We start from the raw sequence: 26,174 nt of genomic DNA on the forward strand, positions 1-26,174 counted from the left end.
TGTTTTGTCTAGGCTAATAAATGGTTGGAAAATCATTAAAGTTATCAAGTTGTTACAGTATCGTGTTGAACCTTTAAAAAAGGCAATAGTGCACCTTCCAAGAATTTTTGCTTGGAAAATGGAGGGTTCAGGATGGGGAGCTCATGTATACCTGTGGCGGATTCATTTTGATATTTGCCAAAACTAATACAATTATGTAAATTTTAAAAATAAAATAAAATTAAAAAAAAAAAGCCCAAATGCTTATTCATAAATATATTTCCTATACAGTCAGCATAGTTTTTGGTGGTAATTGAACTGCTGTGTATTGATTTTTGTCACTTACCTAAAATACTATTTTCAGTGGAGAACTGTTTTCTATTGCACAGTCATTTTTTTTACTTAAATTTATGTTAACTATGTCCCATCTTTGGCTCATTCTTTACTTGATGAGCTTAAGATAGACTTTTGGAAGACTTAATCATTGGATATTCTCTAAGTACTACTTAAATTCTTTTCCTACAATAGTGTGGTGCTCTAAAAAGAAAGAAAAAATAAAATATAATGTCTTGAAGCAAATGATACCAGACATCACAGTGTCAGTTACCAGTAATGTCTTGCTTTTCAGCATCTATTACATGAAGCTTTGGGAGATAAATACTTCTGCATTCTCTGAAGCAGAGAGCAACGAATACTACAAGGTCGGCATAAGTGAATCACTGAATGTTTTTAGCCATCTAAACAAAATTTTGACATAAATGGCCCCAAATTACTGATTTGAATTAGAGATTGTTGATTAAACCTACAGGTAAACCAGACTTGCTGACTCTTGATGCAGTTCTTATTTGCAAGCTTTATTTGCTGAAGTGTATTCTAGACCTGGAGAACTTTTAAGTATTAGCAAAGTTTTCCTTTATAAGTTTTATACTCAACTTCCCCATACTATGTTCATTTCACCTTTTCAATTCAGTGATTACTTTCTGCATTGTCAACCATCTGTTTCAAGCATTATCTTTTTATCCTATTTTGGATATAATCAGAAAACGTCATTTTTGTTGGTTTATTATCAGCTTCAGTCTAACCAAGAGTATTCGTTTTTCTAGTAGGCTGGTGCTACTCATTTGTCACAGATTAACATGGTTTCTGTTCTTTTTAGTCCAATAAAATTAGACTCAGCATTTTCTTGGATTCACTTACTACACAATTGGTTAACTCAAATAACCCTGCTCCATTTCTTTGCATTGCCTTTTTGTTTTTATTCCTCTGTTCTGGAACCCAAAGTCTTAAATCAGATCTCCAAACCAGTTAAGACTTTCTCTCATCCTTTTCTCCAAGGAAGCATGACCATTTGTGGTCTGCTCTGGCCACATTATCCTTTGAGTACTTCATAATTTTCTTGGTCCCTATATTAACAGAATATTATCGGGCATCCTTTTCTATTTTTCTGGATATTTAGCTTAGGCCAGATACCCACAAGATTTTCTCTGACCTTCCTTATTCAGGCGGGCTCCTCTTCCACATCACTCCGGCTGCTGCTTTTGTTTCTGCTTTCTGATGTAGTACATGAGTACATCAGTAGTTTTCATCATTAAAAACAATCCCCTCAAAATGACCAGTATTCCTAATTATTGAGTTCCTGGTCTCATAGAGTTACAATTTAAGCCTTCAATATCTGATTTTGCATCAGATACACATCCCTTGGTTTGACAGTCCAGAGATCTAACAGCAGGTACTTAAATGTTGTTCTTAGGTTACTGTCATAATTCTGAAAGTTTTACTATTCCCTTTTAAGTAGCTGAGAAAACAGCTCAGAAAATTGAACTAAATTGCCTAAGATGCAAATCTCAAACTTAAATTGTTTGATTTCAAGCTAGGGTACCTTCCACTATATCACAGACATCTGTATTAAATTCAGCATAAAACAAAAACCCTATTATGTGAGTATTAAATGGAAAGTTATTCTTAATGCCTTCATGATGGTCTTTGAAGAGATTTTTATCAATTAAGATTCCATAGTTAGATTAAAACACTTCTGAACTTACATATGTAATAATGATGTTTGGTGCATAAATGAAATTAACAGTTCATCAAAGGGAATAAGTGCAACAAAATGACATAACAAATTTTAAAAATTGTGTATTTCATTTCTGCTGATAGCAATGTGACTCAGTTATATATATATACATCCTTTTTTTATATTCTTTCCATTATGGTTTATCACAGGATATTGAATACAGTTCCTTGTGAATAGTAGGACTTTGTTGCTAATTCATTCTATGTATAATAATTTGCAACCCCACATCCCCATCTCTTGGCAATTGCAGTTCTGTTTTCTATGTGGGTTTTGTAGATGTTCATCTTGTCATATTTTAGATTCCACATATAAGTGATATCATATGATAGTTGTCTTTCTGACTTGGTTCATTTAGGATGATAATCTCTGGTTGCATCCGTGTTGATGCAAATGGCATTATTTGTTTTTTTTTATGACTGAGTAGTATTGCATTGTGTGTATATATACACACCCTATCGTCTTTATTCTTTGATCTGTTGATGGGTGCTTAGGTTATTTTCATGTCTTGGATATTGTAAATAGTGTTGCTGTGAACACGGGTGTGTGCATCTTTTTGAATTATAGTTTTGTCCAGATATATGCTTAGGAGTGGGGTTGCTGTATCATATGGCAATTCTGTTTTTTAGTTTTAAGGAAGCTCCATACTGTTTTCTGTAGTGGCTGCACCAACTTATATTCCTGCCAACTGTGTCTGAGGGTTCCCTTTTCTTTACACTCTCCAGCATTTGTTTGTAGACTTTAATGATGGCCATTCCTACCAATGTGAAGTAATAATTCATTGTAGTTTTGATTTGCATTTCTCTAATAATTAAGCTCCAGTACTTTGGCCACTTCATGCGAAGAGCTGACTCATTGGAAAAGACTCTGATGCTGGGAGGGATTGGGGGCAGGAGGAGAAGGGGATGACAGAGGATGAGATGGCTGGATGGCATCACTGACTTGATGGACGTGAGTCTCAGTGAACTCCGGGAGTTGGTGATGGACAGGGAGGCCTGGCGTGCTGCGACTCATGGGGCCGCAAAGAGTTGGACACGACTGAGCAACTGAACTGAACTGAACTAATTACCAATGTTGAGCATTTTTTCATTTGCCTATTGGTCATCTGTATTTCTTTGGGAAAATGTCTTTAGTTCTACCTATTTTTTGATTAGGTTGGGTTTTTGTTGTTGGAACTGTTTGTGTATTTTGGAGAGTAAGTCCTTGCCAGTCTCATTTGCAAATATTTTTTCCCATTCTGTAGAATTGTGTTTTTGTTTTGCTTATGATTTCCTTTGCTGTGTAAAAAGCCTGTATGTTTCATTAGGTCCCATTTGTTTTTATCTCCATTGCCTTAGAATGACCCAAGAAAGAATTGGTATGATTTATGTCAGAACGTTTTGCCTGTATTCTTTTAGTTTTATTGTGTCATGTTTGTCCTTTTGAGGTTGTGTCTGGTGTGAAGAGGGTGTATTCTAACTTCACTGATTACATGTGGCTATCTAACTTTCCCATCAACCCTTCCCATCAACCCGTTTTTTTACCCATTGTGTATTCCTGCCTCCTTTGTCAAAGATTTATCGACCTTAGATGCGTAGATTTCTGGGCTGTCTATATTCTGTTCCACTGCTCCATGTGTGTGCCAAAAGCTACAAAGCTACTGTAATCAAAACAGTATAAATAGCACGACAGCATGCTGCTTTGATTACAGCAGCTTTGTAGTATTGTCTGACATCTGCGAGGCTTATGCCTCCTGCTTTGTTCTTTTTATTCAGGATTGCTTTGGCAACTCTGGGTCTTTTATGATTCCATATAAACTTTAGGATTATTCTAGTTTTCTGGAAAGTGTCATGGGTAACTTGACAGGGATCACATTAAATCTGTAGATTGCTTTGGGTAGTATGACCCTTTTAACAATATTCTTTCAACCCGAGCATGAGATGTATTTCCATTTCTGTGAATTGCCAGTTTTCTTAATGTAACTCTCAGCTTATCTTTCACCTTGTCAGATTTTATAGGTTTTTGTTTTTTTTGATGTGATTTTAAAGGGGATTGTTTACATTCCCTTTGTTAGTGTAAAGATGGCTAACAAACACATGAAAAGATGCTCAACATCACTCATTATCAGAGAAATGCAAATCAAAACCACTATGAGGTACCATTTCACACCAGTCAGAATGGCTGCGATCCAAAAGTCTACAAATAATAAATGCTGGAGAGGGTGTGGAGAAAAGGGAACCCTCTTACACTGTTGGTGGGAATGCAAACTAGTACAGCCACTATGGAGAACAGTGTGGAGATTCCTTAAAAAACTGGAAATAGAACTGCCTTATGATCCAGCAATCCCACTGCTGGGCATACACACTGAGGAAACCAGAAGGGAAAGAGACACGTGTACCCCAATGTTCATCACAGCACTGTTTATAATAGCCAGGACATGGAAGCAACCTAGATGTCCATCAGCAGATGAATGGATAAGAAAGCTGTGGTACATATACACAATGGAGTATTACTCAGCCATTAAAAAGAATACATTTGAATCAGTTCTAATGAGGTGAATGAAACTGGAGCCTATTATACAGAGTGAAGTAAGCCAGAAGGAAAAACATAAATACAGTATACTAACGCATATATATGGAATTTAGAAAGATGGTAACAATAACCTGGTGTACGAGACAGCAAAAGAGACACTGATGTATAGAACAGTCTTATGGACTCTGTGGGAGAGGGAGAGGGTGGGAAGATTTGGGAGAATGACATTGAAACACGTAAAATATCATGTAAGAAACGAGTTGCCAGTCCAGGTTCGATGCACAATACTGGATGCTTGGGGCTAGTGCACTGGGACGACCCAGAGGGATGGTATGGGGAGGGAGGAGGGAGGAGGGAGGAGGGTTCAGGATGGGGAACACATGTATACCTGTGGCGGATTCATTTTGCTATTTGGCAAAACTAATACAATTATGTAAAGTTTAAAAATAAAATTAGAAAAAAAAAAAAAAGAAATGCAACCAATTTCTGTGTGTTAACCTTGTAGCTTGATATTTTGCTGAATTAGTTTATCAGCTCCTATAGTTTTTCTGTGGAGACTTTAGGGTTTCCAGTATATAGATAGTAGTTCAATATATAGAAGACTCTAGTAATAGTCATCTGTATGTAATGAGTTTTACTTCTTCACTACCAATTTGAAAACATTTTATTTTCTTGTCTGATTACTGTTCCTAGGACTTCCAATACTGTGTTGAATAGAAATGGTGAGTGGGCATCCTTGCCTGATTCCAGATTTTAGTGGGAAAGCTTTTGGTTTTTCACATTATATTGGTTTTGAGTTTGTAATAAGTAGTTTTTATTATGTTGAGATATGTCCCCTCTATATCCACTTTATTAAAGAATTTTTATCTTAAGTGGATGCTGAATTTTGTCAAATGCTTTTTCCGCATCTGTTAAGATGATCATGTGGTTTTTGTCTTTTTGTTGATGTGGTATATCATATTGATTGTTTTACATACATTGAACCATCCTTGTGACCCTAGGATGAAACCAGCTTGGCTGAAGCATATGATCTTTTTTCTGTTGTTGGATTTGGTTTGCTAATATTTTGTTGAGAATTTTTGCATCTATATTTGTCAAAGATACTGTCTTGTAATTTTCATTTTTGGTAGTGTCTTTGTCTGTTTTTGGTATTGGGTGATGGTGGGTTCATAGGCCTGTGTGCTAATATTAAACTTAAGTCCTTTGTCCATTTACACAATTTTCTTGCTTTTTTACTTCATGTAACTTTATTATCGAATATACAGCTTTTGTTCTCCAATATTGTCTTTAAAATTTTTGATGATTATTTTTCTGGCACTTTTTAGAAACAATAATTTTAAAAGTTTAAATACAATTCAACAGATCATTCATTAGAAGCACTGACTGCTCTGCTAGTAAAGTGGGGGGAAACTTGGATATAAACTTTAATTTTCTTTTGACAAATGGAAAAAACTGAAAGGTGGTAACTTGTTCACATTTCTTAGGTAGGTACTGCTGAGAGGAGCACCAGAACTTCTGACTTGAATGAATTTCTTCCACTCCTCAGTGACTAAAAGAATGAAATTAACTTACTCGGAGGTTCTCATTTTTCATATTAATAATAGCAGTTTAGAAGTATTTAAAGATATATTATTCTTTGCCATTGACAAAATAAACATGCATAAGGAAAAATAGCTTTATTTTTAAAAGAAATCAAAGGTATCCATGAAAGTATACATGAAAACAGCATCTTTCCTTGAGCCCTAAGCTTGATTGTGCATGCTCTTTATTATATTCCAATGAGATTTTGGAAATAAATTTCAAAGACATTAACATTTATTAACAGATACTGAAGAAAGCTACTGACTTTGAGAGAAAAAAATTCAGTAACTGTTTACCTACCCTGAGATACTCAATCCCACAATATATTGGGGATTATTTGAGCATTTAAAAATTTAACAAAATATTTATCTTTTCATTGCATCTATCAACATGTTAAACTCTTGGCTACAAACCAAGTAAAATGATGGTGACCAGTGTTTTCTGATTCTGTCCATGATGGACAGAGTGAAATTACAGCATAAAGAGTAGCCAGGAATTTATACTGTAAACATTATCTGGGTCCAAACATCTTGCAACAAACCGCTATTAATATGACTACACAAAGCACATAGAACACAATAATCCTGGACTGCAATACATCTATAAAACCTTTTAAAAATAACTTTTTTCAACCTCTTTTTTCATTACCACTGCCCCTTGCCCTAGAAGAAAAAATATAATTAATAAATTTAGCTTTAAATTACATTTCTCCCTAATGAGAGAAATACTAAGGAATAAGATTTTATTGTGTAGAATAAAGATATGGAGAACCATAATCCACTGCATTAAGATTTTTTTTACACCAAGAACCAATTTTTGCCCCACTGAGAATACACGACTTAAAGTGAATGAAAAGTGAAGTAGACATTAGGGAGGAAAATGAAGAAAACATTAGGGAGGGAAAAAAAAAACTAAACCCTAATGATTAACACTGGAGGCTCAAACAGTTGGCTTCTTCTATCATCCAGGTCCCATTATGGCTGCGAGGTCTCAGAAGACATCATGTCTATCTCCTTGTTTGGGAAATTAGGAAAATAGCATAAAATCTGATAGTTTGGAATAATAATTTAATCTTACTAGACTTGGTGTTTTTGACTGTAAATTCAAACAACAGGTATAGATCAGTTATTCTCAATTTTGGCTGCATTTTCCTGGGACATATTAAAGATGTCAATGTTCATCTGTATCCCCAGATCAATTAAACCAATGTCTGGAGGTTATAGTCTAGCCAGTGGTTCTTAAACTTTGGTGTGAGTCATACTATAATTAAACACAGATTGCTGGGTCACAGTCCCAGATTTTCTGATTCTGTAGGTCCGGGATGGGGTGTGCAAATTTACATTTCTATCAAGTTTGCATCTGCTGCTATGCTAGTGGTTTGGGGACCACACTTTGAGGGCCACTGGTCTAGGTAAATGTGTAAATATGTATGTGTATATGTATGTATGTATGTATATACGTATATATAGCCCCAGGTAATTCTAATTTCAGAACTACTAGTATAGAAAATATTAATAAGATTCTTTTCAACTCTAAGATACTGAGATTTTAACATAATGAGTGTCGTTGGGTATCAAGACAATCTCTATAGAAAGGAGACCTATGGAAAACATACCAATTTCTTGGTCATGTTTCATTAATAATTTTGTTTCTATAAAACATTTTACAGTAGTTTTTGAAAATTAACATGTTTACAGTACATTTGCTGCATATATGGTTTTCACTCATTTTTTGGTAAAGATAGTTTATTTGGCTGTCAGTTTTCCAGCATTTGATAAGACCAATGGAGGGTTTGGATAATAGCCTGCTGTTTTTGAATTATTTGAAGAGAACCTTGTAAATTTGTAGTCCAGGGGTAATTCTGAAAAAAAAAAAAATTATTCTGCAGATCTCAGAAGGCCTTTTATAAATATAAACAAATCAATATTTGATAGTTATTTATAGTAAAAGTTTTTAGAGTTTCATAATTTTAATATTTCTTTTGTCACCAGGATAGGTTGCACCTGGAATGAACAGTGTAGATGTCTTTTCCTATATAATGTACAGTAATATTTAAGTCAAATTACATTTAGAGATATTGCAAATTATATTCAGAGGTCTAACTAGTGAATAAACTCCTTTATTGACTCTCTACACAAAAGTAAATACACAAAATAGGAACACTCCTCTGATTTGTTTTTTAAATTTAAATATCTCTAAGCCTTTATCCAGAAACTTATGTAACTGGAAAATGAGAACTAATCATCTTCACGCATGTGTGTGTGCTAAGGTGCTTGAGTCATGTCTGACTCTTTGTGACGCTATGGACCCTGGAGGCTGCCAGACTCCTCAGTCCATAGGAGTCTCCAGGCAAGAATACTGGAGTGGGTTGCAAAGCTATCCTCCAGGGAATCTTCCCAACCCAGGGATCAAACCTGGGTCTCTTATGTCTCCTGCATTGGCAGGCAGGTTTTTTTTATCACTAGCTCCACTTGGGAAGGCAATAATCTTCATAGCCCTGAACAGTAGAGAGTTATGAACAATAATCTTTGAATGCTTAGCTAACTAATTCCAATATGCACAATATGGCAACTTTTCCATACGATAAGCATCGCGTACACACACAGCCACAAGAGGAATGTGTGGAGAGAACATAAAATTCGTACTTTCTCGATTGTGGGACATTGTGACATTTTCATATAAATATCTCAAAAGCTAGCCTTCAGATATATTCTTCCTAAGTTTCTTCAAAGAACCATTACCATAAATATTACAAGTGAAACATTAAGACCTACGTCATGTAATGATTATTCATTCCACATGCAGATACTGGTTAGTAATCCTTATTTCACAAATTTTACAGGTAAAACATCATTTGGTAGTACTGAGTGTTCCGAAAATGATACTAAAATAAAAATTATATTTTAAATGCCAGTAAGAATCATTAAGACCCAAACAGTTAATCCTTACGAGGAAAAAACTAGTGCTGAAAATTGCGAAGAAGGAACACTGCCTTTCTGAGGTCAGAGAAAACTAAGATTACTTTGAATAGAAAAACATTCAATATTTTTCAGTATTAGTGAATTTCACTGGTCTTCACTGCTTCAAGTTAGCCGGAGCATATTTTCAGCCATTAAAAAGGCTCATTAAAAAGCACTGGAAATAAAATTGATAAAACTGAGTTTCAAAAATAGTGCACCTGAGGTTCTGGATTTCTTGTAAGCCACCAAAATGATACAGGCTAAGAGGTGACCCAACTACCTCTTTCTCTGTCTTTTCTATACATTTCCTAAAGTAAAGGTAGCTATTATTAAAAGGTTAAAATGATTACATTATCAAAACACTTATAAAACAAACATTGCAGTCATATATACTGCAAACTTTTATAATATCTATAAAAAATGCTTCTAAGAAATTCTGAAAGAGATGGGAATACCAAACCACCTGACCTGCCCCTTGAGAAACCTATATGCAGGTCAGGAAGCAACAGTTAGAACTGGACGTGGAACAGATTGTTTCCAAATAGGAAAAGGAGTACGTCAAGGCTGTATATTGTCACCCTGCTTATTTAAATTATATGCAGAGTATGTCATGAGAAACCCTGGGCTGGAGGAAGCACAAGCTGGAATCAAGACTGCCAGGAGAAATATCAATAACCTCAGATATGCAGATGACACCACCCTTATGGCAGAAAGTGAAGAAGAACTAAAGAGCCTCTTGATGAAAATGAAAGAGGAGAGTGAAAAAGTTGGCTTAAAGCTCAACATTCAGAAAACTAAGATCATGGCATGTGGTCCCATCACTTCATGGCAAATAGATGGGGAAACAGTGGAAACAGTGGCTGATTTTTATTTTCGGGGGCTCCAAAATCACTGCAGATGGCGATTGCAGCCATGAAATTAAAAGACGCTTACTCCTTGGAAGGAAAGTTATGACCAACCTAGACAGCATATTAAAAAGCAGAGACATTTCTTTGCCAACAAAGGTCCATCTAGTCAAGGCTATGGTTTTTCCAGTGGTCATATATGAATGTTAGAGTTGGATTATAAAGAAAGCTGAGCACCGAAGAATTGATGCTTTTGAATTGTGGTGTTGGAGAAGACTCTTGAGAGTCCCTTGGACTGCAAGGAGATCCAACCAGTCCATCCTAAAGGAAATCAGTCCTGGGTGTTCACTGGAAGGACTGATGTTTAAGCTGAAACTCCAATACTTTGGCTGCCACCTGATGCGAAGAGCTGACTCATTTGGAAAGACCCTGATGCTGGGAAAGATTGAGGGTGGGCAGAGAAGGGGACGACAGAGGATGAGATGGGATGGCATCACCGACTCGATGGACATGGGTTTGGGTGGACTCTGGGAGTTGGTGATGGACAGGGAGGCCTGGCGTGCTGTGGTTCATGGGGTCACAAAAAGTCAGACACAAATGAGTGACTGAACTGACTGACGCATTTAAATGTCAATGAGAGAATCACATCTAACAGAATACAGACGAATAAAGAAACTTTCCCTGGTGACTCAGATAGTAAAGAATTCACCTGCAATACAAGAAACCTTGGTTCGATCCCTGGGTCAGGAAGATCCCCCGGAGAAGGGAATGGCTACCCACTCCAGTCTTTTTGCCTGGAAAATTCCATGGACGGAGAAGCCTGGTGGGCTACAATCATGGGATTGCAAAGAGTCGGACATGACTAAGCATGCAAAGAAACATTACATGAATTCAGGAAGGTTTCAAGCGATGATGGGGAGTATCAGGTTTTTCATTCCCTATTTCCTTTAAAACAGAATGTTATTCTGTCTTCCAGGTAGCACAGGAAGCAGAAAGTCTACTAAGGTTAAGAAACTGGGTATGGAATAGCCAAACTGAGGTCAGATGACTATTCCGTTCAAAAAAAGGATGTCCAGATTGGGGTTCACCAAGAGGGAGATATTTGCATCTGTCTTAGGAAAATCACTGTTGGGTGCTGTTTGGAAGAAAAGAGAATGATAGACAAAGAACCAAATTCTTGTTTACCACAGTAATTTTCTATTAAACTGTGTACTGAATATACTATAATATCAACCACATTATCTAATAATTATATGAACTGAACCAAAATGAATATTCATAAACAGTAAGTTCAGTGTAAAATAATGAAACACAGAAATACAACAACTCTTGTGACTTTTTTTTAAAGATATTGCCAGGATAACATTTATATAAAGATTTTAAAAGCCATGACCATCATACTGTTTTTCTTTCAGCCATTTTTTTTTTTTTTTTTGTACTTGCAGGTAGATTACACAGTCCTATCCAAATTTACTGAATATGTTACTGAAATAATTTCAAGTTCTGTGCAAGAGGATTTCCTTATGAGAATGTGACCATAAGCAATGAGTGCTAAGTTAAAGAGAAACTAATACTTTGCCTTTTGAGGAAATGTCTTAGGCATCAAAATCAATACTGAATGTAATATACCAACTCTCATTCTTTCTCCACAAAAACAATCTACTTGTTTGGCTTTGTTTGACTACTGGTGAGTCCAACTGAGTATTTTCTCCTAAAAAAAGTCAGAAGACAAAGGCTCTGCCAAGTTCTCTTTCAGGGTGCTGAGGAAGGAAAGTTTGGGAAAACGAAAATGGGAGACACTGATGTTATTATTGCTTCTTTAAGGAGAAGTGATCACCCTAGAAGACAGGGATTATTTTCCCTTTTTTTTTGAGAAATATTTAAATCCTAGGATAATGGAGAGTCACTTTTCTTTAAGTCTCTTACTCTTTCAGAACCATATCCCATTGAACAGTTTTTAGAGTAATTCAAGTACTTTAGAATAATTCATTGACTTCCATTATCATAAAATCCTACTCTCACTATAAATTTGAGTCACTGTGAAGGAAAGAAAGTGAAATATAAAAACTGAAAATGACAGTGTAATTCTGGGCCAGTCCCTCCCTTCATGTTACAAGGTCCATTTCTTCAATAAGAAAATTGTATGTAAAAGAAAGAAACATATTCTTTAATTTTATGTGTGTAAGCATGGAGCAAAATGAAAAAAAAAATGCTTTTGAAACTAGTGAAAAATGAGTATTTCAGCAAGTAAGATGTATTGACATATTGGATTTGGATACTGATGTAGAAGATGGACTTTTTGGAAGGCCACACGTCTTAGTCATCACTATCATCCCACTACTAAACATCAGAAAAATATCTTGCTTTACTTTCACATCTGTCCTGTGAGGGTGGTATACACCCAGTTTAAGGAAGAAGAATCTGAGATTCAAGGAAAACCACATCTGAACTGGAGCTGATACCAACTAGAAGAGCTAGATAAAATAAAAAAGTCAGAGTGAAGTCATTGGAGAATTGAAGAGACTACTAAGACCCAAGGACACACAATTCCTGGAAAGGAGAAAGCAGCAGTGAAGTGAGTGAACATTCTGCCACAGCTTTTCCCTTCAGGCACCTGAATTCTGGGTGGAGGCGTGGCAGGGGCAGTTACCAGCAGCAGGAAAACCAGAAGAGATTTTGGCAGTCTTGAGGGGCTACAGAGACAAAAAATTGGGCTGTAGCCTAAAATAGAGGAAGGTGTGGAGAACTGAACTGTGGGCTCAAGCTGCTTGCCAAACTCTGCAAGGAAACGCAGAAATATACCCCTCTGTAAAGCAGAGTGGATTTTTCAGCAGTTTCTTGGTACTGAGAAAACAGGGAGGGATTAAGTTCTGACCTGAGAGAAGAGAGGGTGAATTTACTATTATGAAGAGAGGATGAAATTATTATGAAGTGATGCTCTTTCATGTTAATAATGGATTTTTTTTATCCCCTTCACATTAACAGAGCTAACTCTTAATTTTCTTTTGGTTACCATTAACACAGTACTGGAGAAGTGGGTGGCAGAGGAAGAGATGGTTAGATAGCAACACCCACTCAGTGGACATGAATCTGAGCAAACTCCAGGAAACAGTGCGAGAGAGGGAAGTCTGGCATGTTGCAGTCCATGGGGTTGCAAAGAGTCAGACACATCTTACTGATTGAACGACAATAAACATGGTATTGTCTCTTTCCATCTTTTGATATTCAAACTTTCTGCATCTTTTTCTCCCCATTTTAATTTTTTTTTTGGAGTTTTAAAATTATTTTACATAATTAGATCAGTATGTATAATTCTTTTCATAGTTAATATCTTATTAGAGACTATGATATGCATTTTTGGTTTAATAGCTCTCATCCTTTGCCATATATGTTAGAACACTCTACTATGAGATTTATATGCCCTTGGTGTCAGGTCTTAAAATTCTTTCCTTATTCAAATCTCATAGGATTAAAAAAAATCGTTTCTAACTGTAAATACTCACATATTTACAGTTCCAGTTTATTCACATGTCCTTGTGTTGCTGTACATTCATTTATTCTTGGGTTTCTAGTCTTCCAATAGGGATCGTTTTTACTTTTGCATGGGCAACAATACCTTTTAGTGTCTTCGACAGTGCACGTCTTCTGGAGATACATTTTCTCCATTTCTGTCTGAAAGTGAAGTTGCTCAGTCGTGTCCGACTCTTTGTGACCCCATGGACTGTAGCCTACCAAGGCTCCTCAGTCCATGGAATTTTCCGGACAAGAGTACTGGAGTGGATTGCCATTTCCTTCGCCATGGGATCTTCCCGACCCAGGGATCGAACCCGGGTCTCCCACATTGCGGGCAGACACTTTACCGTTAAGCCCCCAGGGAAGCTCCATTTCTGTCTATAAATACTTTTTTTTAATCATTTAATGATATTATTACTGGGTACAGAATTCTATCAAGGTGACAATCATTTTCTTCCAGCAATTTAAAGATATCACTCTACGGTCTTTTGGCTTTTGTTTCTCACTCTTTTGTTGAAGTACTCCTTTGAAATCAAACTGTCTTTATTCTCTGACTGCTTTTAGTATTTCTTAATTATGTGGTCTTTAGCAGTTAACTTCGGGATTTCCTTTTATGTATTGTGTTTCAGTTCTTTGGGCTTCTTAAACCTTTGGCTTATTTTTTTTTCATCATTTTTGGAAAGTCTATAGCTACTGCTTTTGGCTTGTTCTCTCATCACCTAAGATTCTAATGACAGGAATCTTACTCATTCTATCTCCTTTATCTCATAGTCCCTCTGCTTGTATATCCCATGCTTTTTTCTCTTCAGGATTTATTGTGGCTATTTTTTTTTTTTTTTGGCTGATTTTCCAGGATACCAGTGCACTTCTCCTGTGGCTACTCTTCTGTTAAACCCATCCATTCAGTTCTTAATTTTGACTTTTTAATAAGAATTTCCATTTTCCCAAGTTTTTATATATCTACCAAATTTCTCATTCCTTTCTTTTCTATCCTTGGTTACTTCTGTTAGTGTAATCTCATATCCTTGCATACCTGGCTATTTTTTCATTACATGCTGAACACTATATGAATTGTTTTTTTTTGAAATAATTTGAGTCCTAAAAGATGTTATCTGCCTCAAAAGAAGAATGATTTAAAGTTGAGCTTCAAAGAGTATATGAAAATGTAATGCAATGAAAGAATACCTCAGTCACCAAAATCTCTATTAGAGAAAGCATTGTATTGGTCCTGGAGTAAGTGTCTGAAATAACCATTATTAGTCAAAGGTAAGAATAACCCACAGGGTGTAGATGCATGTCAAGAAACAGGAATCACCTGCTAAGTTGTCCTGTATGACCGGGAAGTGAAGGATTTAAAGTTCTCTTTGAAAAGAGAAGGAGAAAGATCAGAGAAGGAAAATCCCACAAATGGCAAGAAAGAAGAACTGAGAAAAGATATACTGGATGGTTAAACCATAACCAAAAAAGGTTTAAATAAAATATTATATATATAAAAAAAGCTGAGCTTCAATTCCTGTGAATGCCTACTTCTAATTCATCCTTCAGGGTCTCAAGACAGATTGAGAGAGTCTACCAGGTCTATCCCTCCTTTGGCAGGTCTTACCCCCCACACATTTTCTACCCCTTTACATTCATGAAACTACAAAAAAAAGCCACTCATTTCTTTGGGTACCTTTTCTCTTGAGTTAGCAAAGAGGAGGAACAGCAGGCCCCAAAGTCAGCGTCGCCCAACTGGGCCTCCTTAACATCCTGTCCTTGTAACTTTCCCCTAGCTTTATCCCGTGACTCCAGGCTGATTAAAAAAAAAAAAAAGTGCAGCATTTGCAGTTGGTTCCAGCAGACAGGCAAGTCCTAATTACTTCAACTGCCATATCTATATGTTATCCAAGAGAAACCTACAAATGTCATGGGAAAATTTTCTTCTTTTAAAGAAAAAAATTTCACTATTTGCAGATGACATGATACTGTACATAGAAAACCCTAAAGATAGTATCAGAAAATTACTAGAGCTAATCAGTGAATTTAGCAAAGTTGCAGAACACAAAATCAATATACAGAAATCAGTTGCCTTTCTATATACCAACAATGAAAAAAATCAAAGAGAAATTAAGGAATCAATCCCATTCACCACTGCAACAAAAAGAATCAAATATCTAGGAATAAACTTACCTACGGAGACAAAAGAATTATACACAGAAAATTATAAGACACTAATGAAAGATATCAAAGATGACATAAACAGATGGAGAAATATTCCATGTTCCTGGGGAGGAAGAATCAATATTGTGAAAATGACTATACTACCAAATGCAATCTACAGATTCAATGTGATCCCTATCAAATTACCAATGACATTTTTTCACAGAACTAGAACAAAAAATTTCACAATTCATATGGAAACACAAAAGACTCCGAATAGCCAAAGTCGTCTTGAGAAAGAAGAATGGAGCTGGAGGAATCAACCTTCCTGATTTCAGATTATACTACAAAGCTAGTCATCAAGACAGTATGGTACTGGCACAAAAACAGAAATATAGACCAATGGAACAAGATAGAAAGCCCAGAAATAAACCCATGCACCTATGGGTACCTTATTTTTGACAAAGGAGGCAAGAATATAAAAGGGGGCAAAGACAGCCTCTTCAATAAATGGTGCTGGGAAAACTGGACAGCTACATGTAAAAGAATGAAATTAGAACACTTCTAACACCATACACAAAGATAAACTCAAAATGAATTAAAGACATAAATATAAGACCAGAAACTATAAAACTCTTAGAGGAAAACATAGAACACTCAATGACATAAACCAAGCAAGATCCTCTATGACCAACCTCCTAGAGTAATGGAAATAAAAACAATAGTAAACAAGTAGGACCCAATTAAACTTAAAAGCTTTTGCACAGCAAAGGAAACTGTAAGCAAGGGGAAAAGACAACCCCTGGAATGGGAGAAAATACTAGCAAATGAAACAACTTCACTCTGTGTAATAGGTTCTAGGTTCATCTACGTCATTAGAACTGATTCAAATGTGTTTCTTTATGGCTGAATAATATTCCATTGTGTATATGTACCACAACTTCTTTATCCATTCATCTGTTGATGGACATCTAGGTTGCTTCCATGTTCTAGCTATTGTAAACAGTGCTGCAGTGGACACTGGGATACATGTGTCTTTTTCAATTTTAAAACTCTTCCTCAGTCCACAGTAACAGGTAAAGCTCTTAAGTATTTTCCCTCTTACCTGCTATTGCTTCAATACTTGGAATTGCAATAGTGCTGTAAGCACTTATTCGCTTACAGGACCATGTACAAACCAAGGAATCTTCTCTATTTTCCAGTCCGGAAACTGAATCAATAAAAAAAGAGCCCCATTTTTTAGATGATGTATTCAGAGGCTTTGCCTTTGATCCCTGAAACAAGAAACAGAATAATGAAACTGATTAATTAGTGTTCAACCTCATTTTTCCCACCACTAAGTAAATCAAAATAGAAAAACTCTGCAGAAATTTCAGTTGTTTAGCCAGACTATATAAAAAGTAAAACAAAGCTCAGTAGTCCTTTAAGGGCTTCCCCAGTGGCTCAGCAGTAAAGAGTCCAGCTGCCAATGTAGGAGACACAGGTTCGATTCCTGGGTCAGGAAGATCCCCTAAAGAAGGAAATGGCAACCCACTCCAGTACCCTCACCTGGGAAATCCCATGGACAGAAGCCTGGCGGACTACAGTCCATGGGGTTGCAGAAGAGTCAGACACGACTAAACAACAAAGCAGTCCTTTGAAGTACTCTCTCCCGGCTTTGCCTGGCAACGCCTTTCTCAGCCTTTGGGATCTGGTTTGGATACCACCTAGGACGTTTTCCTTGACTTTCCACACTTAGGTGAGATTAGGTCTCCTCCTACATTTTCTCACACTCTTGAGTTTATTCCTAATACAGTACTTTTCAAACCATCTTGTAATTATCATACTATTTACTTTTTGCCCTGGACAGATTATGAACTATATAAGGTGAAGAACTATCTCATGTATTAGTTTATCGCTAGGGCCTAGTGCCTAGGACATAGCAGGCACAGGAAAAATGTAGACTAAATAAAAGACTTATTCAAGAAATACTTCTCAGTGTTTTATAGATGCCGTATAAAATTAAGAATGAAAAAAAAATCCCATCACACCCATATAATTTGAATTATAAAATCTGTCATACTTTCTGGATGAAAACTTTGTTTTAGAGCATCAGAGAGTCCCCAATATGCCTTTAGATTCATGATTCTTTGTGCTGGAACTCAATTTGTGAAGTAAGATGAAAATACATGTTTTTCAGATGATGCTGTTGTTTAGAAATTCCTTAGCAAGAATCTATTTGGATTTCACCAAACATACTAGCAGTATGGAATACAAATATCTGTGCTTCTGTATATACATTTAAGGTGTATTTAAATATAATTTCTCAAGGTGTAAAGAGAAGCTTATAGTGTAACTTTTATTTGGCTCATTGTCTTTGTCTAATGAGACTAAGAAGAGATGACTCACATTGCACAGACTATATGTGGATAATGGTTCTACCAACACTGAGTTTTGGTAATCTGGGCTGCATGTTATTCCTCTGAAAAGAGGAAAGCAGACTTGTTTACCCTTTCTGGTTCAACGTATTATGGATGCTGTTACTGTCTAAATGTTCATGTCCTTCCAAAATTTGTACGTCGAAATTCTAATCCTCAAGATGATGTAATTATGAGGTGAGGCCTTGAAGAGGCACTTAGGTCATGAAGGTGAAGCCCTCATGAATGAGGTTAGTGTTCTTATAAACGAGATCCCAGAAAGCCCATTATGTAATGTTGTGTTTGTAATGAATTAGCAAGGAAAGGGGTCTATGGGAGAAGATGGAGCTACTGTTTACATAATGCTGAAGGAAACATTCCCACCATGTCTTCACTTTCTTTTCATTGTCTGTGCATTCTCAAATCATTGTAAAGAAACCAAATTTCCTTTACATTGTAGAGAAACCAAATTTCTCTTTAAGGGAAACTTCCTCCACAATCCCTCAAGTTAGAGGGTCCACCTCCTGGAAGGTTATTTTAAAACTCTTCTTAATTCAGTCCACAGAGCTATATAGTTCACAGAGTTTCCAGTGTCACGCTGAACACTAAATGTTACTCAGTGGAAACCTCATAGAAACCTGACTCCTTTCTTCTAACATAGTAGTCTTTATTTCTTAGAACACTTTTAGGTTTACAGATAAACAGGGCAGATAGTATGGAGACTTCTTAAATATGTTGCCTCTGGTCCACCCCTAACATGATCTCTCCTGTTATTAACAATTTGTATTAGTTAGTGTGTTATGTTTGTTACAACTGTGCTCCATTTATTCATCCCCTTCCCCTCTGAGCCTTGGGGCATTCCCTGGTCTCTTCCCTGTCCCTATACTTCTGTCTTTTCCAGAATGTCACACAGCGGCATACAGTATGTAGCCTTTTCAGACTAGCTTCTTTCACTTCTTTCACCTTAACATGCACTTTAGGTTCCTCCACGTTTTTCCATGGCTTGATAGTTTCTATTGGTATTTTTTGATTTGATCTTTGGTTTTTGACTTTTTAGATTCTTCCACTGGAATGAATTTAGAAGAATGCATAGTGCATTTTATTTTCTGATCTTTTTTTTCTGCTTATTTTTGCTTTTATATACGACTTTCCCTTTCTAGATTGATGACATACTTTATTTTCGTTCCCTCAAAGTTCATTGGGGGTGGCTCAGGAATAAGTTTATGGGAGCTACCAATTTCCGAAATTAGACCCATGGAAAGAGAGCACAAGGGCTTTCATGGCTAAGCCGAAGAGACAGAGTGTAACTACAGCGGGTCAGTATCTGGCTGCCTTGTCATCAGCCAAAGCACAGCCATGGTGCCACAGCTCTGGACGAAAGCAGGGAGCCCAGAAGACAGACAGATGGTCAATGGCATTATCTCGGCATCATTGAAAAACTACCCACAAGATCAACTGCAGAGTTGAGAGGGCATGAAGATTACAGTTAAGTGCCAACAGACTTCATTGCTCATGGCAGAAACAAGCACTTTCTAAGATATGACAAACATAAAGGTCTTCTTTCAAGGAAAAAACTAAAGGAGACTCTTACCTCATATTTTCCTTTTTTCTCTTCAGGTTCTGATTCCTCAGGCTTCCCATCTTTGTCCCCTCGGAGCTCTTCGAGGATAAGGACTGTCTCCCAATTACTATAATGACAGGCTGGGAAAATATCTGAATGCATGCTGTCACCAAAGTAAACAACCTGTAAGTCAGACAGCAAATTTTGTCTGAGACATGAGGACTGTGAAGGGGCGTGGTGGTCATTTTACAAAAGGCACAAGAAAATTCCTTAACAGCTATCAGAGTAAGTCATGTAAAAGCTGCATGAACATCTTAAATTTCCTTGGATAACTTCACAAGTGACCACTGACTTGTTCCATTTGATTCACAGGGTGTCAGGTTTAAGAAATTACACAATTCATTTGCATGCAGAAGAAGAGCAGAAGATAAGTGAACTTAATTCAAATTTCTGAAATGCAAATGAAAGAGCCCCAATGTTTACAGTTAAACCTGCCCCTGGAATTGAAGAGCTGGTGGCATACTGGAGACAGCCTGTTACAGAGGATTAGATTAGCAAGAACACTCACAACAGAGCCAATTTACCAAAGTTTATAGGCCCCACTCACACCTGCTGAAACAGCGTCTCTGAGAGTGGGTGGGCGAGGCAGGTGGACTCCAGGAAGCTTCCCAGGTACTCTGAGGTATTCTGAGGCAAAGCTTACAGATGAGGAAACCAGGTTAAGAGCATATGAGCTAGAACCTCCAAGTCAGGAGGCCCCGGGGGCTTTGCCAGTGTGGGAGCCAGTGGATCAGGGCTCAGTGATGGACTGACCCATCCTCTCATGGGGCTTGTGGCAAACATTTTTTAGAAGGAAGTGTCCTGCTATTAAAAATATACCAATGTCCAACATCAACAATATGACAGGATGTTAAAAGCTAATGTGTCTTTAGTCTGTAGTATAATCAGTTATTGCTGGTTTCACATATAAAAAGGTCCTTGATGGGCAGTTAGCAGGATAACATTCCTCAGGTAACCCACACACTATTCTAGGTCTGTGTTCCTGCTTGGAATATTTGCTTTTCTTTGTCAGAGATAAAAATGTACATCAAAGGAAAGACTTATTTAAGCAGAAGAGATAGGCAAGGAGGTTGGCAGATAGTTATGCGGAATGCATTTAGAGTTACGGTTTTAGTTGACAAAGGTTTCTCCAAGTGGGCCACAAAGACTCCACCCCAATGATAAAATACCTTGGGTTCAGGCTTGCCAGTCATTTTCTTCAGAAGTTCATAAAGGTGGACAGCGTTCCCTTGGGAGTACCAGCCAGGTTTATCCAGAAATGGCAGTGCCTCCCGCTCCTCGTCATTCTCTGAGAACACAGGTCAACAATCATACGTTTTCATCGAGTGGTAGCACTCATTTGGACAGACCACGCTTTGCATGGCTGAAGGACATGTGTAAGAAGGAACCACATGGGGATGGCAGCTACCATTCAGCAATCACCTACACGTCCTGAGCATTTAGTTGACATAGAGACATATTTTTTAAAAGAATTTTTTAAGAGCAGTTTTAAGTTCACACAAAACTGAGAGAAAGGTACAGAGATATCCCATATACCCTCTGCGCTCACAAAGGCACAGCCTCCCCCATTACTGGTGATAATAAAACAGTCCAACATATAATAATGGAAGATGAATTTCTACACAACCTCAGTTATTTTGAACAAGAAATTCTAAAATCACAATTACAGATAATTAAAGCCACATCACAGCTAAAGGTCAAAAGATATTCAGGCCTATTTGGCTGACATTTCAGCAGCCATTTTTTAATTCTTTTATACAATCAAATTAAAACCCTATTATTCTCTAAAGAATAGGTCAAAAATAAGCCATGTTTAGCCTAACATTAAGAGTCTAAGAATCATCATCATATTCCTGGAGAAACATGGTGAAAACCAATTATTTCTCATGTCTGTCTGTCTTTACTTAGTACAGAATGTCTTGCCATGTAAATAATCTGGGTTTATGGCAACTGGAAAATGATTAACTTACACAATTATTTTTGAAAGCAAACCTACATCTGATATGTAGAGGCTCCCTGCGTAGGAAACGTTGGAAAGGGAAGCTTTCTATTGCTTAATAAAAAAATACAAATCTATAGAATCATGATTTCTCAGATACTGGGACTCAATTATTAACAAAAAAGAAAATTTCTTCTTTATACAAAAACTAAAACAAAAAACTCACTTTACACAAATATATCCCTTCCCTTCCCTGTTTTCAGCCCCCAGACTGGAAGCTGCTCTGTAGGGTCCTATCCACGCAGGGCAACGTGGAGGGCTTAGAACGTTCGTAACTGGGAAGCTGTGGGACTGAGAAAACCATTAACTCCAGCAGCAGACAGCCAAGGTGGCTTATGAAAGCATCAGAGCTGAAGCAGAAGCATACAGTCCAAGGGAGCACACTCAAGGAAGTTTCAAGCAACATCTTCATAAACCCAAATACAATACTTAAACATTTCTTCTCATGCTCTATGGGAAGCACCACCCTCCCTTTCTGTGTCTCCATGACAATGGCTGACATCAGTCCCTTGCAACTGCCTCCCTGTGGGCACTCTAAGGTGGCCTCCCAGTTTACTCGGTGTCACCAGGCAGTCACTGCCACCTTGACAGGGAACATGGCCTGTAATCCCGTCCCACGCATTCACCAACTTGCTTATGTGTTTGTGTTTGTAACCTCATGAGGGGAAAGGACACTTATCATCTCTTTAATTCCCTTCATTGCATCTAACATGAAATTTTGCACATGGCTGTCAGCCAACAGGGTATTTATCAAGTGAATGAATAAATCTTAAGCAGGAGAGGAAAGACACAAACTGTGAACTCACCAAGCGTCCGGAAAGGCCTCTGACTTGGTAAATGAGAGAAGAAGCCAGGCTTCAATGCATTTGTAATCACAATGTCAAAAAGATCTTCAAAATCATTCCTTCAAAGCAGTGATATTTTTCATAAGTTTATTTTAAGGAATTAGAAAAGGTCCATAAAAAACAGAACTTAATCTGTGTCTATCTGACCACAGCATCATTTCTTATTTTTTGATTAAGAAAAAAATAAGAAAGGAAATAGAAGGTGGTCAAGCACTAATTATCCAGACACCACCCTGAAGTATACACATAAGGGGAAAAAAAGCACATTAACTCATTAACTCTAGGTGCTAAAGCTGACTTTCTCACTATGGCAACAGTTATAAATTCGACAGTTCTAACATCTATGTATTCACACACTATGTTTTCAAATTTAGGGCCTGAAATTTGTTTGAATTTATTAGCATCAAGAGTTATTAATAATTTTGTGTATCTCATGGGTCTTACCAAAAGCCAGCATTGTATTGAGTCAGGAGACATCTTTTAGAGAGTGTTAAAAAATCAGGGTAGTCTTATAATATGGTTATTTTTGTATAATAATAAAAATGTTTTTTTTTAGTCTGTATTTAATACTATACTAAGGATTATTTGGGACAGCAAAGGGAAGATAATTTTTGTTCCTGACAGACTCACTATTACATTGGGGAGACAATATTTACTCAACACTTCAGAATACTTTTATAACAGCAGAACTGTACTACAGAGGAATTCAGATATGGAGAAAAATTCTGGTAACCTACAATGAATGTAGGTCACCAATGAAAAAAAATACTCCCGAGTGTTTACTCTGAAGCATGGTCCTGGTACCAGGACACAAATGTTCTATAGAAGGCATTTACTTCCCAAGGCGCCTGGGACTGCAGCCTTAACTCACTTCAAGGATCCCATCCCTTAATATTAATAAGAAAGCAGAAAACCACCAACAGACTGTAACTGTACCACAGGTCAGTCTGAACCTACATGTGCTGAAAAACATGGGAATTAAGAAACTAAACCAGTCAGCAAGGGGTCAGTCTGGAGGCTAAATTTTGCTTCATACTCACAGCAATTCAGTACAGTGTCTGATAAAATTTGAGGAAACATTAGGGCAAATCTAACAGCCGATTTCAGAATCTAGATCTGACCATGGATATTCCCAATATGGATGCCATAAATAAGTATTAATGCTTACTAAAATTTATCAACTACTCTGCCTAATACTTTAACCTGTATTATGCTATTTAAATTTCCCCTAACACCTATGAGGTATTGCTGTTGTTCAGTAGCTAAGTCATGTCCAACTTTCTGCAACCCCATGGACTACAGCATGCCAGGCTTCCTTGTTCTCCACTATCTCCTGGAGTTTGCTCACTGTCCCATTTTTAAGAAGATGAAATGAAGGTTCAGAGAGGTTACAGAACCTACCCTGGGTTACAAAGTAAGTTGCAAGGCAGGGCTTGTGCCCACATCTGCCTTGAGTCTACACATTTATACTGTCTCGATGTTCATGGATGTCAACCCCACACCTGGATGGGTAAATGGTGAAGTGCCTGGCTCCACAGGGAAATTGCTGCAGGGGGGCTGTATTCCAGGTGAGTGTCAGGGAGCATAATCTGTAACTCAGTGTCCCTCAAGAATCACCCAGCAGCGTGTTGTTCAGCCTCCATATGTTGGAATTTTTAATAGTTTTTCTCCTGTAATTGAGATCTAATCTTACTGCATTGTGGTCAGAAAAGATGCTTGGAATGATTTCTATTTTTTGAATTTACCAAGGCTAGCTTTATGGCCCAGGATGTGATCTATCCTGGAGAAGGTTCCATGTGCGCTTGAGAAAAAGGTGAAATTCATTGTTTTGGGATGAAATGTCCTATAGATATCAATTAGGTCTAACTGGTCTATTGTACTGTTTAAAGTTTGTGTTTCCTTGTTAATTTTCTGTTTAGTTGATCTATCCATAGGTGTGAGTGGGGTATTAAAGTCTCCCACTATTATTGTGTTATTGTTAATTTCTCCTTTCATACTTGTTAGCATTTGTCTTACATACTGCGGTGCTCCCGTGTTGGGTGCATATATATTTATAATTGTTATATCTTCTTCTTGGATTGATCCTTTGATCATTATGTAGTGACCTTCTTTGTCTCTTTTCACAGCCTTTGTTTTAAAGTCTATTTTATCTGATGTGAGTATTGCTACTCCTGCTTTCTTTTGGTCCCTATTTTCATGGAAAATCTTTTTCCAGCCCTTCACTTTCAGTCTGTATGTGTCCCCTGTTTTGAGGTGGGTCTCCTGTAGACAACATATGTAGGGGTCTTGTTTTTGTATCCATTCAGCCAGTCTTTGTCTTTTGGTTGGGGCATTCAACCCATTTACGTTTAAGGTAATTACTGATAAGTATGATCCCGCTGCCATTTACTTTATTGTTTGGGGTTCGAATTTATACACCATTTTTGTGTTTCCTGTCTAGAGAATATCCTTTAGTATTTGTTGGAGAGCTGGTTTGGTGGTGCAGAATTCTCTCAGCTTTTGCATGTCTGAGAAGCTTTTGATTTCTCCTTCATACTTGAATGAAATCCTTGCTGGGTACAATAATCTGGGCTGTAGGTTATTTTCTTTCATCATTTTAAGTATGTCTTGCCATTCCCTCCTGGCTTGAAGAGTTTCTATTGAAAGATCAGCCGTTATCCTTATGGGAATTCCCTTGTGTGTTATTTGTTGTTTTTCCCTTGCTGCTTTTAATATTTGTTCTTTGTGTTTGATCTTTGTTAATTTGATTAATATGTGTCTTGGGGTGTTTCGCCTTGGGTTTATCCTGTTTGGGATTCTCTGGGTTTCTTGGACTTGGGTGATTATTTCCTTCCCCAGTTTAGGGAAGTTTTCAACTATTATCAAATACAATACAAAATAGTTTCAACTATTATCAAATACAATACAAAAAACCTCGAATAGCCAAAGCGATCTTGAGAAAGAAAAATGGAACTGGAGGAATCAACCTACCTGACTTCAGGCTCTACTACAAAGCCACAGTTATTAAGACAGTATGGTACTGGCACAAAGACAGAAATATAGATCAATGAAACAAAATAGAAAGCCCAGAGATAAATCCACGCACATATGGACACCTTATCTTTGACAAAGGAGGCAAGAATATACAATGGATTAAAGACAATCTCTTTAACAAGTGGTGCTGGGAAATCTGGTCAACCACTTGTAAAAGAATGAAACTAGAACACTTTCTAACACCATATACAAAAATAAGCTCAAAATGGATTAAAGATCTCAACGTAAGACCAGAAACTATAAAACTCCTAGAGGAGAACATAGGCAAAACACTCTCTGACATACATCACAGCAGGATCCTCTATGACCCACCTCCCAGAATATTGGAAATAAAAGCAAAAATAAACAAATGGGACCTAATTAAACTTAAAAGCTTCTGCACAACAAAGGAAACTATTAGCAAGGTGAAAAGGCAGCCTTCAGAATGGGAGAAAATAATAGCAAATGAAGCAACCGACAAACAACTAATCTCAAAAATATACAAGCAACTCCTACAGCTCAACTCCAGAAAAATAAATGACCCAATCAAAAAATGGGCCAAAGATCTAAATAGACATTTCTCCAAAGAAGACATACAGATGGCTAACAAACACATGAAAAGATGCTCAACATCACTCATTATCAGAGAAATGCAAATCAAAACCACTATGAGGTACCATTTCACACCAGTCAGAATGGCTG

General features: G+C 37.1%; 1 protein-coding gene across 2 annotated transcripts in view; it reads right to left on the reverse strand.

The window, feature by feature from the left end:
* Nucleotides 1–6,222: 6,222 nt before the first annotated feature.
* Nucleotides 6,223–26,174, reverse strand: part of NT5DC1 (5'-nucleotidase domain containing 1) — a 112,001-nt gene continuing 92,049 nt past the window's right edge. For both annotated transcript variants that reach the window (XM_061427516.1, XM_061427515.1), the window contains exons 8-12: nt 22,422–22,519; nt 20,786–20,904; nt 19,587–19,739; nt 16,705–16,873; nt 6,223–8,003 (exon numbers count right to left, since the gene is read on the reverse strand). In XM_061427516.1, the coding sequence (XP_061283500.1) occupies nt 7,888–8,003; nt 16,705–16,873; nt 19,587–19,739; nt 20,786–20,904; nt 22,422–22,519 (655 nt within the window). In that variant the 3' untranslated portion in view covers nt 6,223–7,887. The remainder of the gene's footprint in view (nt 8,004–16,704; nt 16,874–19,586; nt 19,740–20,785; nt 20,905–22,421; nt 22,520–26,174) is intronic.

The sequence above is a fragment of the Bos javanicus genome, chromosome 9, assembly GCF_032452875.1.
Source record: "Bos javanicus breed banteng chromosome 9, ARS-OSU_banteng_1.0, whole genome shotgun sequence".
In the NCBI taxonomy this organism is placed as follows: domain Eukaryota; kingdom Metazoa; phylum Chordata; class Mammalia; order Artiodactyla; family Bovidae; genus Bos; species Bos javanicus.